This window comes from Sus scrofa, chromosome 1 (genome assembly GCF_000003025.6).
Source record: "Sus scrofa isolate TJ Tabasco breed Duroc chromosome 1, Sscrofa11.1, whole genome shotgun sequence".
Lineage (NCBI taxonomy): Eukaryota > Metazoa > Chordata > Mammalia > Artiodactyla > Suidae > Sus > Sus scrofa.
The window spans coordinates 129,679,419-129,698,762 of NC_010443.5; the positions used below are offsets into that span (position 1 = coordinate 129,679,419).

The 19,344-nt window shown below is 41.2% G+C and overlaps 1 protein-coding gene and 1 pseudogene across 1 annotated transcript in view; one reads left to right on the forward strand and one right to left on the reverse strand.

Annotated features, from left to right (window-relative positions):
* MGA (MGA, MAX dimerization protein) overlaps positions 1 to 18,016 on the reverse strand; it is a 106,790-nt gene extending 88,774 nt beyond the window's left edge. The window contains 2 exon segments of the mRNA XM_021097378.1: positions 7,658 to 8,788; positions 17,875 to 18,016. Coding sequence (XP_020953037.1) covers positions 7,658 to 8,721 — 1,064 coding nt within the window. The 5' untranslated portion in view covers positions 8,722 to 8,788; positions 17,875 to 18,016.
* The window catches only part of LOC110259510, a 46,084-nt pseudogene continuing 43,180 nt past the window's right edge, over positions 16,441 to 19,344 (forward strand).

Consider the following 19,344-nt stretch of genomic DNA (forward strand, 5'->3'; position numbering starts at 1 on the left):
ACATGCCCTGGGGCACCGCCAAACAAACAAACCAGAAAAGGACAAAGATTGACAGAATGGATCAAAAAACAAGACCTAACTAACTATATACTAACTACAAAACCCACTTTAAATACAGATGAATAGAGATTAAAAAATAAATGGATGGAAAAAATACACCATGCTCACATTAACCAAAAAAAGCAGGAGTCAGTATTTTAATTTCAGACAGAGCAGACTTCAAATTATGGAAATTAATAGGGGATAAAGCAGGGCATTACATAATAATATAGGGTCAATTCTCTATAAGGATATAACAATCCTTAACATATATGGCCCTAAAACAGAGTATCGACCTACATGAGGGAAAAACTAAAAGAAATGCAAGGAGAAACAGATGCATCTACCATTATAGAGTCAGACTGAAACATCCTCTATCAGAAATGGACAGATGCAGCAGGTAGAAAAATCAGTAAGGACATAGTTGAATTAAATGACATCACCAATCGACTGGATATAATTGACATGTACAGACGTCATCCAACAACAGCACAAAACACATTCTTATCAAGCTCACATAAAGCATTCTGTCAGGCTAAACCACATTCTGGATCATAAAACACATCTTAAAATATTTAAAAGACTACAATGGAATTAAACTAGTAATCACTGACAGAGAAATATCAAAAATCCCACAGTAAGTGATTAAACAACACATTTCTAAATAACATATGGGTCGAAGAAATCTCAAAAGAAATTACTAAATATTCTAAACTAAGTGAAAATACAACTTAGAAAAATTTGTGGGGTGCAGAGAAAGCAGTGCTTAGAAAGAAATACAGCATTGAATGCATATATTACAGAAGAAGGAAGGTCTAAAATCAATCCTAAGTTCCCACCTTAGGAAATTGGAAAAAGAAGAACAAATTAAATCCCAAGTGAACAGAAGAAAAGAAATAGTAAAAATCATGACAGGAAGTTTCCGTTGTGGCACAGCAGAAACGAATCCGACTAGGAACCATGAGGTTGAGGGTTCTATCTCTGGCCTAGCTCAGTGGGTTGAGGATCCGGTGTTGCCATGAGCTGTGGTGTGGGTCACGGAGGCAGCTCAGATCTGGCGTTGCTGTGGCTGTGGTGTAGGCCAGCAGCTACAGCTCCAATTATACCCCTAGCCTGGGAACCTCCATATGCTGCGGGTGCGGCCCTAAAAAAGACAAAAAAAAAAAAAAAAAGAATCATGACAGAAATCAATGAAATTGAAAACAAAAAATCAATAGAGAAAAACCAATGAAATGAAAAGTTGATTTAAAAAAATTTTTTGTTTTTTTAACTGATCTTTGAAGAGATCAATAAATTCAGTAAGTCTCTAGCCAGGCTAAGGAAAAAAGATAGAAGACACAAGTTCCTACTAGCAGAAATGAAAAGAGGGATATGATTACAGATCCCATGAACATCAAAAGGATAATAAAAGAATATATGAACAATTTTATGGCAACAAATTTGATGACCTAGGTGAAATGAGCCAATTTCTTGCAAAACACAATGCTCCAAACTCACACAAGAAGAAATAAACAATCAAAATAGGCCTATTTTACTAAAGAAATTGAGTCTATAACTAATAACCTTCCAAAACAGAAAGCACCAGGCCCAGACGAGTTCCCTGGTGAATTTTCCCAAACAGAAAAGAAATTATACCAATTCTCTACAATCTCTTTCAGAAGATGGAGCAAAGGGAATACCTGCTAACTCATTCTATGAGGCCAACATTACCCTAATACCAAAACCAGACAAAGACATTACAACAACAAATCATCACTCAAGAACATAAATGCAAAATACTCAATAAAATAAGAGCAAATAAAAAACCATATATAAAGAATTATACACCAAGACCATACGGAATATCCCAAGTATTCAAGGTTGGTTCAAAATTCAAAAACCAATTAATGTTGCAGTTCCTGTCATGTCGCAGCAGAAATGAATCCAACTAGGAACCATGAGGTTTCGAGTTTGATCCCTGGCCTTGCTCAGTGAGTTAAGGATCTGGCATGGCTGTGAGCTGTGGTGTAGGTGTAGACAGATCCTGTGTTGCTATGGCTGTGGCACAGGCTGGCAGCTGTAGCTCCAATTCGACCCCTAGCCTGGGAACCTCCCTATGCCACAGGTGTGACCCTAAAAAGCAAAAAAAAAAAAAAAAAAAAAAAGTTAATGTTTAACCAACTTTATTAAAAAAAGAAAAAAAAATCAATGTAATCCTTCACATCAATAAACCAAAAAGGAAAAAAAAATTACACCATAACAACAGATTCAGAAAAAGTATTTGACAAAATCTAACATCCATTCATGATTAAAACTCTCAGTAAGCTGGGAATAGAAGGGAACTTCCTCAACTTGATTAAGAATATCTACAGAGTTCCCATCATGGTTCAGCAGAATCGAATCTGACTAGCATCCATGAGGACACAGGTTCAATCTCTGGCCTCACTCAGTGGGTCACAGATACAGCTCGGATCCCACATTACTGTGGGTGTGACATAGGCCAATGCCCCCTAGCCTGGGAACCTCCATATGCCATGGGTGTGACCCTAAAAAGACAAAAAAAAAAAAAAAAAGAGTATCTACAAAAACCTAAAGCAAACATTGCACTTAATTAATGGTGAGAAATTAGAAACTCTGCCACTGAAAATCAGAAACAAAGCAAGGATGTCTCCTCTAATCACTCCTTTTCAATATCATACAGGAAGTCCTAGCTAATGAAATAAAGAAGAAAAGAAAGTAACAGGAATACAGATTTGGGGGAAAGAACCAACACTTCACTCTGAAATGACATGATAATCAAAATAGAAAACCCAAAAGAATCCACAAGAAAACTTCCGGGACTAGGGAATGATTACAGCAAGGATGTAGAATGTAGCATCAAAGTACAAAAGGCAACTTGCCTTCCAATATACCAACAATGAACAAGTGGAATTTGAAGTTAAAAACACAATACCATTTAATTACATCACCCCCCAAAAAGCAAAATACTTGGTTATAAATCAAACATGCACAAGATCTATATGGGGAAAATGACAAGAATCTGATGAAAAACATTAAATAAATGAAGCAGTATTCATGTTCATGAATAGGAAGATTCAATACAGTTAAGACGTCAGTTTTTCCCAATTTGATCTACAGATCAAATGCAACCACAATCAAATCCCATCAAGTTATTTTGTGGATACTGATGAGCTGATTCTTAAGTCTACATGGACAAGAAAGACCCAGAAAATCCAATACAATATTCAAGGAGAAGAACAAAGACAGCTGACCCTACCCAAGTCCATGACTTACTTATAAAGCTACTGTAATCAAAACAGTGTAGTACTGTTCAAAGAATAGACAAATAGGCCAGTGGACTAGACTGCAGAGCCCAGAAATAGACTCACAGTCAATTGATCTCTGAAAAAGGAGCAAGGACAGTACAACACAGCAAAGAGAGTCTGCTCAATAATTGGTGCTGAAACAGCAGGACAAGAAAAAAGCTGAATCTAGACATAGACCTTCCAACCTTCACATAAACTAATTCAAAATGGATCATAAACCAAAATATCAAACATTAAACTGTAAGGATCCTAAAAGTTAACTGAAGGAAAACCTACAAGACCTTAAATATGGCAATAACTTTTTAGATACAAAACCAAAGGCATGGGAGTTCCTGTTGTGGAGCAGCACAAACGAATCCAACTAGGAACCATGAGGTTGAGGGTTCAATCCCTGGCCTCACTCAGTGGGTTAAGGATCCAGTGTTGCTGTGAGCTGTGGTGCAGGTCAAAGATGGGGCTCAGATCTGGTGTTGCTGTGGTTGTGGTGTAGGCCAGCAGCTACAGCTCCAACTTGACCGCTAGCCTGGGAACTTCCATATGCATATATGGGTACAGCCCTAAAAGGAAAAAACAAAACACCAAAGGGATAACCCATGAAAGAAATCACTGATAGGCTGAACTTCTGCTTTGTGAAAGACAAGATCAAAAGAATAAGACAAGCCACAAACTGAGAAAATATTTGCAAAAGACATCTGATATAAGAAGAACTAGTAAGACAACTAAAAAACAATCTGATTAGAAAATGGGTCAAAGACCTTAAGAGACAGCAAAGAATATACATAGATGGTAAATAAGCATATAAAAAGATGCATCACATCATGTTATTAGTGAGAGGTAAATTTAAACGAGATAATACTACATATTTATTAGAAAGGCCAAAACCCAGAAAATGCGTGAAGCCAAAAAAGAAAGAAAAAAAAAAAAAAAAAAAAAAAAAAAAGAACTCTCATTCACTGCTGCTGGGAATGCAAAATGGTACATCTACTTTGGAGATTCTGCAGTTTCTCATATATCTAAACATACTGTTACCATACAATCTAGCAATCATGCTCCTTGGCACCTACCCAAATAAACTGAAGATTAGACACCGATGTTTATGGCAGCTTTATTCATAACTGCCAAAACTGGGAAGGAACCAAGATGTCCTTCAGCAAGTGAATGAATAAATGAACTGGTACAACCAGACAATGAAAGATTACTCAGCACTAAAAAAAAATGTGCTATCAAACCATGAAAAGACATGAAGGAATCTTATATACATATTTTAAAGAAGCCAATCTGAAAGGCTACATACTGCATGGGTCCAAACATATGACATTTTGGTCAAGGCAAAGCTATGGAGATAATAAAAAGACCAGAGGTGATCAGGGGGCATTCCGGTAACAAGGGGAGCACAGAGGATTTTTAGGGCAATGAAAATACTCTGTATGATACTATGATGGCAGATACACATCACTACACAGTTGTCCAAACCCACAAAATGTACAACAGCAAGAGCAAATCTATGTAATCTATAAACTTTGGACGATTATGATGCATTAATATAGATTTATCAATTGTAACAATGTAGCACTCAGGTGGAGGGTGTTGTTAATGCAAGTGGCTATGCATGTGTAGGGGCAAAGGCTGTATGGGAAATCTCTACTTTCCTCTCAATTTTGCTGCAAACCTAAACCTGCTCTAAAAAAAATAAAGTCTTTAGCAAAACTTTCATTCAAAAAGATACATACGGGGAGTTCCTGTCGTGGCGCAGTGGTTAACGAATCCAACTAGGAACCATGAGGTTGCGGGTTTGGTCCCTGCCCTTGTTCAGTGGATTAACGATCCGGTGTTTCCGTGAGCTGTGGTGTAGGTTGCAGATGCGCTCGGATCCCGAGTTGCTGTGGCTCTGGTGTAGGCCGGTGGCTACAGCTCCAATTGGACCCCTAGCCTGGGAACCTCCATATGCTGCGGGAGCAGCCCAAGAAATAGCAAAAAAAGATACATACACCCCTATGTCCACTGCAGCACCATTCACAACAGCTAAGACATGGAAACAATCTAAATGTCCATTGACAAATGACTGGATTAAGACGTGGTACATATACACAATGGAATACTACTCAGCCATAAAAAAGGAGAAAATAATGCCATTTGTAGCAACAAAGATGCAACCATAGATTCACATGCTAAGTGAAGGAGCTTAGAAAGACAAATACCATATGATATCACTTATATGTGCAATCTAAAATATGGCAAAGTAGCTCCCGTTGTGGCTCAGTAGTAACAAATCTGATTAGTATCCATGAGAATGAGGGTTTGATCCCTGGCCTCACTCAGTGGATTAAGGATCCAGCACTGCTGTGAGCTGTGTTGTAGGTCACAGACTTGGCTCAGATCTGGTGTTGCCATGGCTGTGGTGTAGGCTGGCAGTTACAGCTCCAATTTGACCCCTCGCCTGCGAACTTCCATATGCCATGTGTGCGGCCCTAAAAAGACAAAAAAAAAAAAGGCACAGATGAACCCACCTACAGAACAGAAACAGTCTCGGAGTTCCCATCGTGGCGCAGTGGTTAACGAATCCGACTAGGAACAATGAGGTTGCAGGTTTGATCCCTGGCCTTGCTCAGGGGGTTAAGGATCCGGCATTGCCGTGAGCTGTAGCGTAGGTTGCAGACTTGGCTCGGATCTGGCATTGCTGTGGCTCTGATGCAACAGCTCCAATTAGACCCCTAGCCTGGGAATCTCCATGTGCCGAGGGAGCGGCCCTAGAAAAGGCAAAAAAACAAACAAAAAAAAGAAAAGAAAGACTGTCACAGACATGGAGAACAGACTTGTGGCTGCCAAGGGGGAGAGGGAGAGGGAATCGAACTGACTGGGAGTTTGGGGTTAGCATACAAAAACTATTACATTTGGAATGGATAAGCAATGAGGTCTTGCTGTATAGCACATAGAACTATATCCAATCTCTTGTGACAGAACATGATAAAAGATAATATGAGAAGAAGAATGTATATATATTATAACTGGGTCACTTTGCTAAACAGCAGAAATTGACAGAACATTGTATATCAACTATAATTTAAAAAATTTTTTTAAAAAGTTGGAGCTACCACTGTGGTACAATAGGATCAACTGCATCTTGGGAGCACTACAACACAGGTTCAATCCCCAGCATGGACAGTGGGTTAAGGATCTGGCGATGCCACAGCTGCCGCTTAGGTCAAGACTGTGGCTCCGATCTGATCCCTGGCTCAGGCACTCCATATGTCAACGGGTGGCCAAAAATGAAAATAAAAAAAAATTTTTAAATAAATAAAGTCTTTAGGAGTTCCCACTGTGGCTCAGACAGTTAAGAACCCATCATACTCTCCATGAGGATCTGGGTTCGAACCCTGGCCTCGCTCAGCGGTTTAAGGATCCAGTGTTGCTGCAAGCTGCAGCAGAGGTCACAGATGTGGCGTGGATCCAGTGCTGCTGTGGCTGTGGCACAGGCTTTGCTGCAGCTCTGATTCAACCTCTAGCCTGGGAACTTATGCCACAGGAACAGTTGTAAAAAGAGAAAAATAAAATAAAATTTAAAAATTAAGAATTTTATAAAAAAAATAAAAATAACAAGTTCAAATTTAAAAAGCACAACTTCCCTAGTGGTTAAGGATCTGGCATTGACACTGCTGTGGCTCAGGTCACTATTGTGGTAGGGTTTGCTCCCCAGACTGGGAACTTGCGTGGATGCAGCCAAAAAAATGAAATAAAATATCACACATAAACAAACAGATAAATAAATAAAAACAACAGTACAGCATATTATTTTAACATGTAATAACCTTCAGCTTATTTTTTAGTCAGGTAATTTATGGATTAGGATTGCATAGGGCAGTAAATTCTTAAATACTAGCTATAAGTTTACTTTAAATCCCTTCTGTGCCTCATTTGGATAAGTTCTGTTTCAGTTATGATTTAGGAAGTCATTCGTTCCCTCCTTCAATTAATCAAGAGTTATCTACATATATAAAATACATCAACTATACTTCAATATAAAAAAAAAAGTTGTCAATATACATTAACAACAAACAGTCATGTGTGAGTTAAAAAGTCTAAATCTAAATTCTAAATCCACGATCCCCATTTGATAAGTCATCTAATTTGCCTACAATTCTGGACCGTGAACTGTTACAGACAAAAGAACAGTCACTTCAGAGAATGTAACAGCAATTGCGGTATATTTTATATGCTTTACATTTATCAATGTCTTAAGTGACCAGTACATACAATCAGTATGTTAAATTCAAAATCTCTCTTTAATCTTTAAGAACAGAAAAACTGCTACCTACCTTTCAGAAACCTCTTGCTTCAACTGAGGAGCTTCACCAAGTGATGAATCAATATCCATGAAACCAAGAAAGTCTCGTTTTATACTAAGGGAAGGCTTCTCCAAACCCTTGCCTGATGTTTCATGACCCCTGGACAAAGGATCCGAATCAGTTAGCTGTATCTCTGATCCCTCACCTTCTGTAAGACGGGCCCGTTGACCAGGAGAACCAGGAACACCATTCCCTTCTTGGTCAGAGTTGATCTTTTGCTTTCCATCTCTTTGGGGCTTATTATTCAACCCATCATCCCGGAATCCTTTGGCAAATGGATTGTAATCTATTTTCAACTGGGTAATCTGAATGTTTTGATAAGCTGTCACTGCAAAGAATTCAGTCTGTGGGAAGGTAAAAGTGTGGACACCAGGGCCATTTAATTGTATCACTTCAGTAGCCTTTTCTGCAGGCACCAAATGAAGCCTTGGCAGGTAGCGATGCATAGAGTGCAATATGATATGCCCCTCTTGGTCCAGTGTATTGTTGGTAAGTTTGAGTTTATAGAAAGATACTGGTTGATGCATCCAATAATGACCTGTGGAGGGAGATTCTGGATGAATAAAAACCCGCCCCAAAACATGGGGCTCAGCCTTCCCACTGGGCTCCCACCAGCGACCATTCCATTTATAACGATGGTTATCCACAGGAGATATATCCATGACGAGAATATACTTCATATTTGCATCTAAACCTGTTATCCAGTAACGACAGTAAGGAAACATGCGTCTTCCCTGCTTGGTCAGAATCATCTCTGTGCTTCGATGATAGAATTCATTCCACATACTATTGTTATCCAAGGTGACAGTGATTCCTCCTACAGTACAATCAGCTGGAAGGCAAATCTTTCCTTTAGACTTTCCTGGTGATGACACACTGCTAGCCAAAGCACAGGCATCCCGATTAGTAACCAAAATTCCTTGATCAGTTTTGCCATTTCCTGGCTGTTTTAGGATGACAAAGAAGGTAGGTGCTGCTCCTGCCACTGTCCCACCATCTTGATTAGCCAATATAATCTGCTGTTTCTCCTCCATGATTCCAGTGGGAAACTCAGTAGTAAGATAACTGTAGTTACCACATAATCACAATGGCCTCCACAGCCTAAAAAACAAGCAACAACAACAACAAGAAAAAAACCCTTTAATCAAGTGAACACTTAACTTTGATAAAGGAAATACAAGAATGATTGTTATCCTTGAAATATAGCTCTAAATTCTTCTTTCTCTCAATCACTATATGGATATTCATTCTGGAATATCTGATTATCTTTTTAAAAGTTAATTTTAACCTATTTGGTTAAATTACTCATATCCCTAATTCTCCAATAATTCAGCATAATTTCAAAGAAAAACAAAAGTGCATATTCACTTTAGAAAACTACATGAAAATATAAAAGTATACACATTTAAGGAAATTAAACTGGAAGGAGGTCTGGGAGTTCCAGTCGTGGCTCAGCAGAAACGAATCTGACTAGTATCCATGAGGACACAGGTTCAATCCCTGGCCTCACTCAGTGGGTTAAGGATCTGGCATTGCCGTGAGCTGTGCTGTAGGATGCAGACACAGCTCAGATCTGGCATTGTTGTGGCTGTGCCACAGACCATGGCTATAGCTCTGATTCGACCCCTAGGGCCTGGGAATCTCCATAAGCTGCGGGTGCAGCCCTGAAAAAAAAAAAAAAAAAAAAAAAAAAGAAAGAAAAAATGGAAGGCTGTCTGCATTTTAAAAAGATTCCAATACTTTATGAATTTGCCAGAGGATTCCACTACATAGCAAGTTCTGCTGGGTTGAGTAAAAATTAATACATTTCTATGTTGTCACTGTACAAAACTGTTATTTTATTATGGTACTGACAAGAGTTCATATATAAGTAAAATGCTACTTAATTTGTTAGTATACACATTTAAAGAAACCATGACAAATCACCAGAACTTACTGGAAAACAAACAGCTGTTTTCATATATCAGACCTTACAATGAAAAAAATTCCAGATGGACCAAAAATTTAAATCCCCCTGCCTCACTCCCAAGTCTCAGTGTAATTTTTTCTTTAAAGGTATATTTAGAAAAGCTTTTTTTTTTTTTTTTTTTTTTTAAGGGCCATATCTACAGCATATGGAAGTTCCCAGGCTAGAGGTGAAACTGCTCGCCTACACCACAGCCGCAGCAATGCCAGATCTGAGGTGCATCTGTGACCTACAATGAAGCTCACAGCAACACCGATCCTTAACCCACTGAGTGGGGCCGGGGATCAAACCCGAATCCTTACAGGTATTAGCCAAGTTCATTACTGCTGAGCCACAATGGGATTTCCAAGAGTTCTGACAATAAGTAGGACACAAAACCCAGAAGTCAGTGAGACAACAAAATTTTTGATAAATTTGACATCATGTAAATTTGTTTTTAATTTGGCAAAAACCATCCAAGTAAAATTTTTTTAAAAAATGACTAACGGAGTTCCTGTCGTGGCACAGCAGAAACAAATCCGACTAGGAACCATTAGGTTGCGGGTTCCATCCCTGGCCTGTCTCAGTGGGTTAAGGATACGGCGTTGCCATGAGGTGTGGTGTAGGTCACAGATGCGGCTCAGATCTGGCATTGTTGTAGCTGTGGCATAGGCCAGAGGCTACAGCTCCAGGTTCAACCCCTAGCCTGGGAGCCTCCATATGCTGCACCCACCGGCCCTAAAAAAATAAATAAAGATAAATAAAAATGACTAACTGGAAAAAGATATTTGCAACTTGTATCACAAAGAACTCATTTCCCAAAGTTCCTCTGTGGCACAGCTGGTTAAGGATATGGCATTGTTACTGCAGAGGCTGAGTTGTTGCTGTGGCTCAGGTTCAATCCCTGGCCCAAGAACGTCCACATGCCAGGGGTGCAACCTCTCCACCACCACCGAAAAAAACTCATTTCCCTAATATAAAAAGGGATCTTCAGAGTTCCCGTCGTGGTGCAGTGGTTAACAAATCCGACTGGGAACCATGAGGTTGCAAATTTGATCCCTGGCCTTGCTCAGTGGGTCAAGGATCCGGCATTGCCACGAGCTGTTGTGTAGGTTGCAGACTTGGCTTGGATCCCGAGTTGCTGTGGCTCTGACATAGGCTGGCGGCTACAGCTCTGATTAGACCCCTAGCCTGGGAACCTCCATATGGTGCAGGAGCAGCCCTAGAAAAGGTAAAAAGACAAAAAAAAAGGGGGGGGGTGTCTTTAGGAGTTCCTGCTGTGGCTCAGCAGGAACCCAACCAGTATCCATGAGGATAAGGGTTTTTATCTCTGGCCCCACTCAGTGGATTAACCATCCAGTGTTGCCGTGAGCTGTGGTTTAGGTCACAGACGCAGCTCTGATCTGGCACTGCTATGGCTGTGGCATAGGCCAGCAGCTGTAGCTCCAATTCAACCCCTAGCCTGGGAACTTCTGTTTGCCACAGGTGTGGCCCTTTAAAAGAAAAAAAAAAACAAAACAAAAAAACTAACAGAAAAATGGGCAAAGGTTAGGAAGAGCAAATGGTTTATGAATACGTACATAGTCTCAGAATAGAAAAAAATTAAAGCTATCCTAAAACACTTTTTTACCCTCTCAGAATGACAAAAATTCAAGTTTGGCAGAAATGTACAAAAGGGTGCATGACAACCAGCATTTTCATCTAACCAATTACTAAGAGTATAACATGACAGAATCTCAGAGGGTAACATGAAAATATCTAAAGTACAAATGTATACATCCCATGAATCAACAGTTCTTTAACTGTGATTAATAAAAGGCAGTACAACTACTGAGTGGAATATTCTGCAGCTGGAAAAGAGAATTATAAACTTATGGACTCCTACAAAATTATCTACTAGATATATATATAGATATATCTATATATATATTTGTCTTTTGTCTTTTTAGGGCCACGCCCACAGCACATGGAGGTTCCCAGGCTAGGGGTCTAATCAGAGCTGCAGCTGCCGGCCTACGCCACAGCCACAGCAATGCCAGATCCGAGCCACATCTGTGACCTACACCACAGCTCATGGCAATGCCAGGATTGTTAACCCACTGATTGAGGCCAGGGATTGAATCCACAACCTCATGGTTCCTAATCAGATTTGTTTCCGCTGCGCCACGACGTGAACTCCTACAAGATATATATTGAAAGTATGATGTTCAAAAGAGTGGAAGATTATGCTACATGTTTCAAAAAAAATTTTAAAAAGAAAAACTCGGGAGTTCCTGTCATGGCTCAGTGGTAATGAACCCGACTAGTATCCATAAGTATGCGGGTTTGATCCCTGGCTTTACTCAGTGGGTTAAGGATCCGTCGTTGCAGTGAGCTATGGTGTAGGTCACAGACATAACCCAGATCCCATGTTGCTGTGACTGTGGCATAAACTAGCAGCTTCAGTTCCGACTTGACCCCTAGCCTGGGAACTTCCATATGCCATGGGTGCCGCCCTAAAAAGACAAAACAAACAAACAAAACTTTCATTGAAAAAGATACACGCACCCCCCTATGTTCGTTGCAGTGCTATTCACAATAGGCAAAACATGGAAACAACCTAAATATCCACCAACAGATGAATGTATTAAGAAGATGTACACACATTCCATGGAATACTACTCAGCCATAAAAAAAAGTAAACTAATGCCACCAACAGCAACATGGATGGAACTAGAATGAAGTAAGCCAGAAAGAAAAAAAAGAATACATGATATCACTTATATGTGGAACCTAAAATATGGCACAGATGATCCTATCTACAAAATATACAGATCACAGCCAAGGAGAGCAGACCTGTGGTTGCCAGGGGGCAGAGGGGAAGGAGTGCAATGGACAGGCAGTTCAGGGTTCCTGGATACAAACTGTTATATTTGGAATAGATGGGCAATGGGGCCCTACCATACAGCACAGGAAACTGTGATTAGGTCACTTTGCTGTACAACAGAAATTGAAGAAACATTGTAAATCAATTATACTTTAATAAAAATTAAAAAGAAAAAGTCAAAGAAAGAGAAAAATGTATGTATTTGCTTGACACAGACTATCTGTAAAGATAGAGAAGGAACAGGTAGTACTGGCTTTATGAAAGGAAAATGGAATAGCTGGCAAAATACATACTCTGACACTTTGTAAACTTTGTATCTTGAGAACATACAATCTATTCAAAAAATAAAGTTAGGGAGTTCCCGTCGTGGCTGTGGCACAGTGGTTAATGAATCCGACTAGGAACCATGAGGTTGCGGGTTCGGTCCCTGCCCTTGCTCAGTGGGTTAATGACCCGGCGTTGCCGTGAGCTGTGGTGTAGGTCGCAGACGCGGCTTGGATCCCACGTTGCTGTGGCTCTGGCATAGGCCGGAGGCTACAGCTCCGATTTGACCACTAGCCTGGGAACCTCCATATGCCGCGGGAGCGGCCCAAGAAACAGCAAAAAGACAAAATAAATAAATAAATAAATAAATAGTTAAAACTAAATTAGTTAATTCATTAAAGTTAAAACAAAAAACACCATATACAGTATGATTCCATTTATACGAAATGTCCAGAATAGGCAAATCTATGCAGAAAGAAAATCAGTGGTTGCCAGTGAACAGGGAGAGGAATAACTGGGACAATTGCTAATGTGTATGGGGTTTCTTTGGGGGGTGATGGAAGTGTTCAAGAACTAAAAACAACTTATATGTATCCTTTAAAATGATGAATTTTATGTTATGTGAATCACGTTTCAACAAAATCTCAGGGTGTTACATTCAAATGAAGTGATGTGCTAATATAAATTATCTAAATATTCTATAAGATATAAAGCTATCATCTCTGATTAGCTTTTATACAAAAAAAGGAAAATGCTACATCACTCCTCCCACTGAAGTGGGTCAATAATTTTGACAAATCCAATTGAGCCACTTATTGGTGCTCCTCATTTTAATTAAGTCTAATTTTATTTTTCATTAGAGCTTCTAACAAGCAGCAAAAGCATCTAATCTGAATTTTACTTCTTCTTACAGGTCTGGCCACAAAACACTGTGCCCACCAAAAGAGGGGAGAGTTCCAAAACTTAAACTATTCATCAGCCTGAGGATAATATTTTAAAAATCAAGACTTCAAAGGAGGATAGCTAGGAGTTCCCTGGTGGCTCAGCAGGTTAAGGATCCAGCATTGTAACTGTTGTGACTGGAGTCTGCTCCCTGGCCCCAGAACTTATGTATGCCTCAGAAGAGCACCCCCCAAAAAAAGGTTGCTAATGTTTCTTATTATTGCTAGATATAAAAATAGGAACCAACTTTCTAACACTGAAGTACTTAATACCAAGGAAAGGTGAAAACAGAATCTCTCCTCTGATTTGAAGTTTATTTTTGAGACAGATAAAATTTAGGGTGATTCTTTTCAAAAGCATCCTCAGCTTTGATGCAATTAAGTTTATTGGTTTCCTAAAACTAACAAGTTTAAGTAATACCTATGAGGAGTCTCTGTGTGGCTCAGCAGGCTAAGGATCTGGCATTGTCACTACGGTGGCATGGATCACTGTCGTGGCATGAGTCCCACTCCTGGCCCAGAAACTTTCACATGCCACAGGTATGGCAAAAACAAAACCACCACTATCTTTTAAAAATTAATCTATGAGGGAGGTCCCTTGTGGCACAGTGGGTTAAGGATCCATCACTGTCACTTAAGTAGTTCAGGTCACTGCTATGGCAAGGGTTCAATCCCTGGCCCAGGAATTTCCACATGCCACAGGAACAGCCAAAAAAAGGCTAATCTATGAAATATCACAGTCTACTGAGAGAAATACAGTTTAGTGTCAAATAAGTAAACTTTGTGCTTATGGTATTTATACACATTTCAAATTTTTCTTTTGTCTAAACAAAAAAAAAGGCAGAAGAGTCAGATTTCCAATTTGAACTCTGTACACAGATGAATGTGGAAATGTGTATTAAGACAAAAAAGTTAGAACTTTCAAGCTTATAATTTACATAAGGTTTTTTTCCACCCTCCAGCCAAGTTATTCCACGAGTTGATCAAAATACATAAAACCAAAAACCTAACTTATGACCAAAACAATCCCTATCTTGAGCCATACGTTGTTACTGATTTACAAACAAGGAATAAAATTTTACTTCACAACAATATTCAAGCACATATTTCACTGCACTATAAGCAATATGCCTATGCTTTTGGAATACTGAATTGGATTTTCCAAAGAAAGGATAATCAATTAAGAAAATTCAGCTGTTTCAGAGACACAAATACCACTCCAAAGTCTAAGATAACTTTAACAAATTGCAAAAATCAAATGTACCCTCAGAAGAGGTGAGCTACTCACAGAGCAATAAATCTTCCACCAAGATTCTAAATATACTATCAATGTGGCTCTCTACAAATACTAAAATTTTGATACATAGATAAAACTTAACACTCAAAAAGCTCTCAGTTCAGCTTTTCAAGATCAAGCATTCATCCACATAAGGTAACTATAATAATGACCCAAGGAAATAAGTTTAGTTGAGGGTAGAAAGATTCTGAAAATGTCAAAATCACAAGATGCAGGCGTTCACATACAAACAAATGCAAATTCACAGAGAAAGTTTTCAGGAAATGTGGTCAATTCCATAAGTAAACTGTTACAATTTCAGAGTCCCTATTCTGAATGTCTTTTCACCAATGACCTCTCTGGGAAATGTTTAACTACTAAAGCCATGACCCTCATACAACTTACACAATACACTGGTTAGTTTACTAGGTAGTTACCTAATTCAACGATTCAAGTACTAGACTAAAAAAAAAAGTACACCAAATTAAAATTCCAAATCAATACCATTACTTGAAAAACACAAAATATTCAAATGCTGGTCAACTTAAACTGAATGTTTCTCAAGTTGCTAAAAATAACCATAACTTTTCACATAACAAATGCACAGCTGTATGGTAGGCACAAAAATGTCAGTTTGTTCCTTAATATAATTTCACTACAATAGCATGGTTAAATTACATTTCTGAAACTTTTGTGAAATAGGTTCAGTCGAATTTCAGTACTCACCAATATACAACTGGCCCAGAAATTTGAAAAATCTTTTAAAAAGTATAGTCTGGATATTAAAATAATCAGAAAATATGCTAGTAAATGATAAAAAGACAGTAAAAATAGCCAAATATTGGTTTTTAATAGTCATTAAATTAAGTTAATAATTAAATGGTATTTGCTGTTTTATTAGGAAGCACTTACTTTGGACCAGACTATACCCTGGAAACTTTATCATCACCACAACTCCAAATTTGAAAGGTAGATTTCAAAATGTTACCCGAAATGCTTTAGGTTTTAAGGCACAGAGTTGCACCTACCTAAGATGATACACCCTCCACTCCTTTCTCTCCCCAAATACTACTCCTGGGAATGATCCCTTAACTGCAACTCGAGCAAGCTCTCAGGTCCCTAAGAGTTGTATATGGAGAATGTGAATAACTAACTTTTTATGGCAGAAATGGACAGCAATCAATAAGCCACTCTGCCTTGGACCAAGTATGGCAAGGTAACCTAGGAATTTCCTCAAATCCCAGCCATGTGTTTTCTGCATAGTACACCCAACCCACTCACCTCGTACAACAGCTGGAGACATAACCCTATGGCAGCAAAAAGCACTAGCGCTCACTTCCTACCCTTGGAGTGAAAAAGCCTCCGACCAGTCACGGAGAAGAACAGTCGTCCTCGACTATTGGGGCCCACATTACCGCTTTTCAACTGCAGAGGCCAGCTAGCCAAAAACCACGTGAAAAAATGCCGCAAGGAAAGCTCTTCCGGGGAAGAGCAGTCCCGACAGATCACGTGCCGCCGGCCGGAACCCGCGGATCGCTCGGCAGGATCCAGTCGCATTCTGTTACCGTGGAGACTACAGAACCAGCAACCCGGCCCTCTCAGGCCTGCCCCCTTTCCCAGGAGCCGCCACGCCACCTTCAGGCAGTTTCTCTGCAGCCTAGCCGCGGCGTCGTGCCCAAAGAAGCAGAGCAGGCAGTGTTTGTCAGCGACTCTGCTGCAAAAGCCCGAGGAACTTTACAACATACACAGGCAGCGCACGGGTGGGCTCGAGAGTTCTTTTGATCCACGTGTCTGCCTTGGCGACGCGAACCCTGGGAGAGTGGTCTTCCCTCAGAAGGAGAGTACTTTTGGTTATTTACGCTGCCATCAGTAACCGCTCCCCCCGCCCTTTTCAGACCTCCAGCACGCTCCCCGCTAATACCCTCGCCAAAAGGAGGCATCTCCAGAGTTCCGAAGATAAAGTAAAAACCTTCAGAGCAAGACACTATCACTTCCCATTATCAACCCAGTTTGAACTAATCCCTAACTTCTCCACACTCTTCGGACACAGATTCCTCAACTTTGGTTACTGATGCTTCCAAGAGATTTATGTCCCAGACCCATCTACCACTGAAAGAGGACTCCTACTTGATAATTTAACAGAAGCAGGAAGCCACACAGAACCAGCCAAAGGCTGCCCCACAGAGGTTTAAAGAAAATAACACCTGCTCTCCCCACCTGTTTTCCCCGCCCTCATTTCTGCACTTAAGAACCACCAGCCCTTTGTTTACCAAGTTCCCTCTCCTTTACAGCTCACTTCCTTGCCCTCCTTCTTTATTAAACTCGCGATCTCGCCTCAAACAACTTGCCCCAAAATTACATACTAAATGAGGGGTTTTGTACAGGTGTCAAAACGAAGCACACAGCTCCTTAGAAAAGCGAGGTCAGCACCGATTCCCTCGGAGTTTAGGAACCCCAAGACCTGAGCTCTCAAAGGTAAAGCACAGAAGCACAGCTCTCGAACTACAGCCCGGCGCGGGGCTGGAAGGCGTCACGCGGATCGTACCATGCGGTGCAGCACCCCACGCACGCGAGGGCAGGGCCGCGCCATGGGCGCTTCTCACCCCGCCCGCCTCGTGGCCGCTCTTGCTGGCGTCGATGTTCCCAGCTAGTTCGCTGCGCTACGCGGAAGTGAGGCCGGGGACGCGCGCGAGGTGACATGCGCAGCCTCGCTCAGAGGACCATAGGCGCGCGCCAAAGGCAGCCCCGCGCAAGGCCGGGCCTGGCCGCGGCGTGCGAAGATCGCTCAGCTGACCGCTTCTCACGCCGTAAAAACACTCAAGAGCTTCAAACTCTTGGAAAACTCCAATTGGGCCAGTACTAAGGAGACGCCCTCCACCCAGGCCCGAGAGTTACCGTGCGGGGCGTGGCCGGCCTCACCCGGAGTCCTTCACATCCCGCTGGGGGCGGGTTATTCTGTTCGGTTCGCACACCGTGTGTCCGCTCCAGCTGAAGAGTCTGCGCGCGCACCGGACGTCCACGTCATCGCGCACGCGCTCCTACCCGCTCGGAGCCCGCCGCGCAAGCGCAAAAGGAGGCGCGAGCAGCACCACCCTCGCCCCTCCCCCAACACCAGGAGGCCAAACGGCCCCGGAGCTGCGACAAGACCCTTGGGACCCGCCCCTGGAGCTGAAGCCGCTGCCTTTCCGGGAGTCAACAACCAAGAAAAGCCTACTGAAGCTTCCAGAATCAAGAGTGGCGAGGCAGGAGGGAGGCACCCCAATTCCCTCAGCGTCGCGCACGAAGCCTTCGTGAAAACTGTGAAACCTTTGCCCGCGGGGCTTTCTCAACTGAACCTTCCACCTTTTCAATTGGGCTTTTCGCCGGCCCCGCCCTGCCGCGCCCAGCCCCAGCCCCACCCAAGTGAGGTTCCGCAGCCCCCAAGGCTTTAGGAGCCCGTCAAATGAATCTGAGATCTTCCTCCTCCTCAAAAGTGCTGTGGGCTTAGAGAGCACCAGGACTTCGGGAATCGTTGAAGAAAAGACCCTGAGATAGAGTTTGCAACATCTACAACCAAAGAACACTAGTAAAGTAGGGAGGAGTCTGAAAACCTCAATGCCCAGTAGGAAGGGAAGAAGAGTTGCTACTAGCTTGCCTGATAAAAAGACGAAAGATGTCTTGATAGAAGGTTAAAACGTGGATATGAGAATTTTGCACGATAGAGTATTATCTGAGCTTTAATGCCCTGATCCTGCGTTTTCAATTTTTGTTTGTTCAAGATATTTAAGCTATGGGTTGCAAACAAAAATCTAACAAGTATATATTGAGTGTCAGACAGTTGCTAAGTTAACAGTATTTCTCCCAAGGAAATATCAAAGATTATCCTTCTTCTTTCCCACCCCTTACCAGCCATTCTTTCTTCTGTGCTAACACTCTAGTAAAAAGGGAGAGTTGTTTAAAGTGAGAGAAAAGAGGCAAAATAGAAGTAGGTAGTAAAAGAGCAGAAACTGTGGTCCAAGTCTCCAAACTATTTCCTTTCACTCTCTTAGAAGAACTGCCAAGTACTGAGAACCTGCTAGGTGGACTTAATGCAAAATACTGCGAAGGAGAATGAGGGGGTTACAAGAAAGGAGCCAATAAGAAGAGGCTTATCCCAGAATGATCTGAGCTGGACTCCAGGCGTATTAGGAATGGTCTTCTTTTTCTTCCTGAGAGGATATGCCACATCACCAGGTGAAAATGTGCTGGAGTTAGCATGGAATGGAAAACATGTAGGCTAAAGTTGACGGACTTCTGAAGTTGCTCTGAAACCCCCATTCAGGCACTGTCAACCACAACATTGGTGCAACAAATGAATAATACCTAAGTTCCAGGCAAAACTGAAAA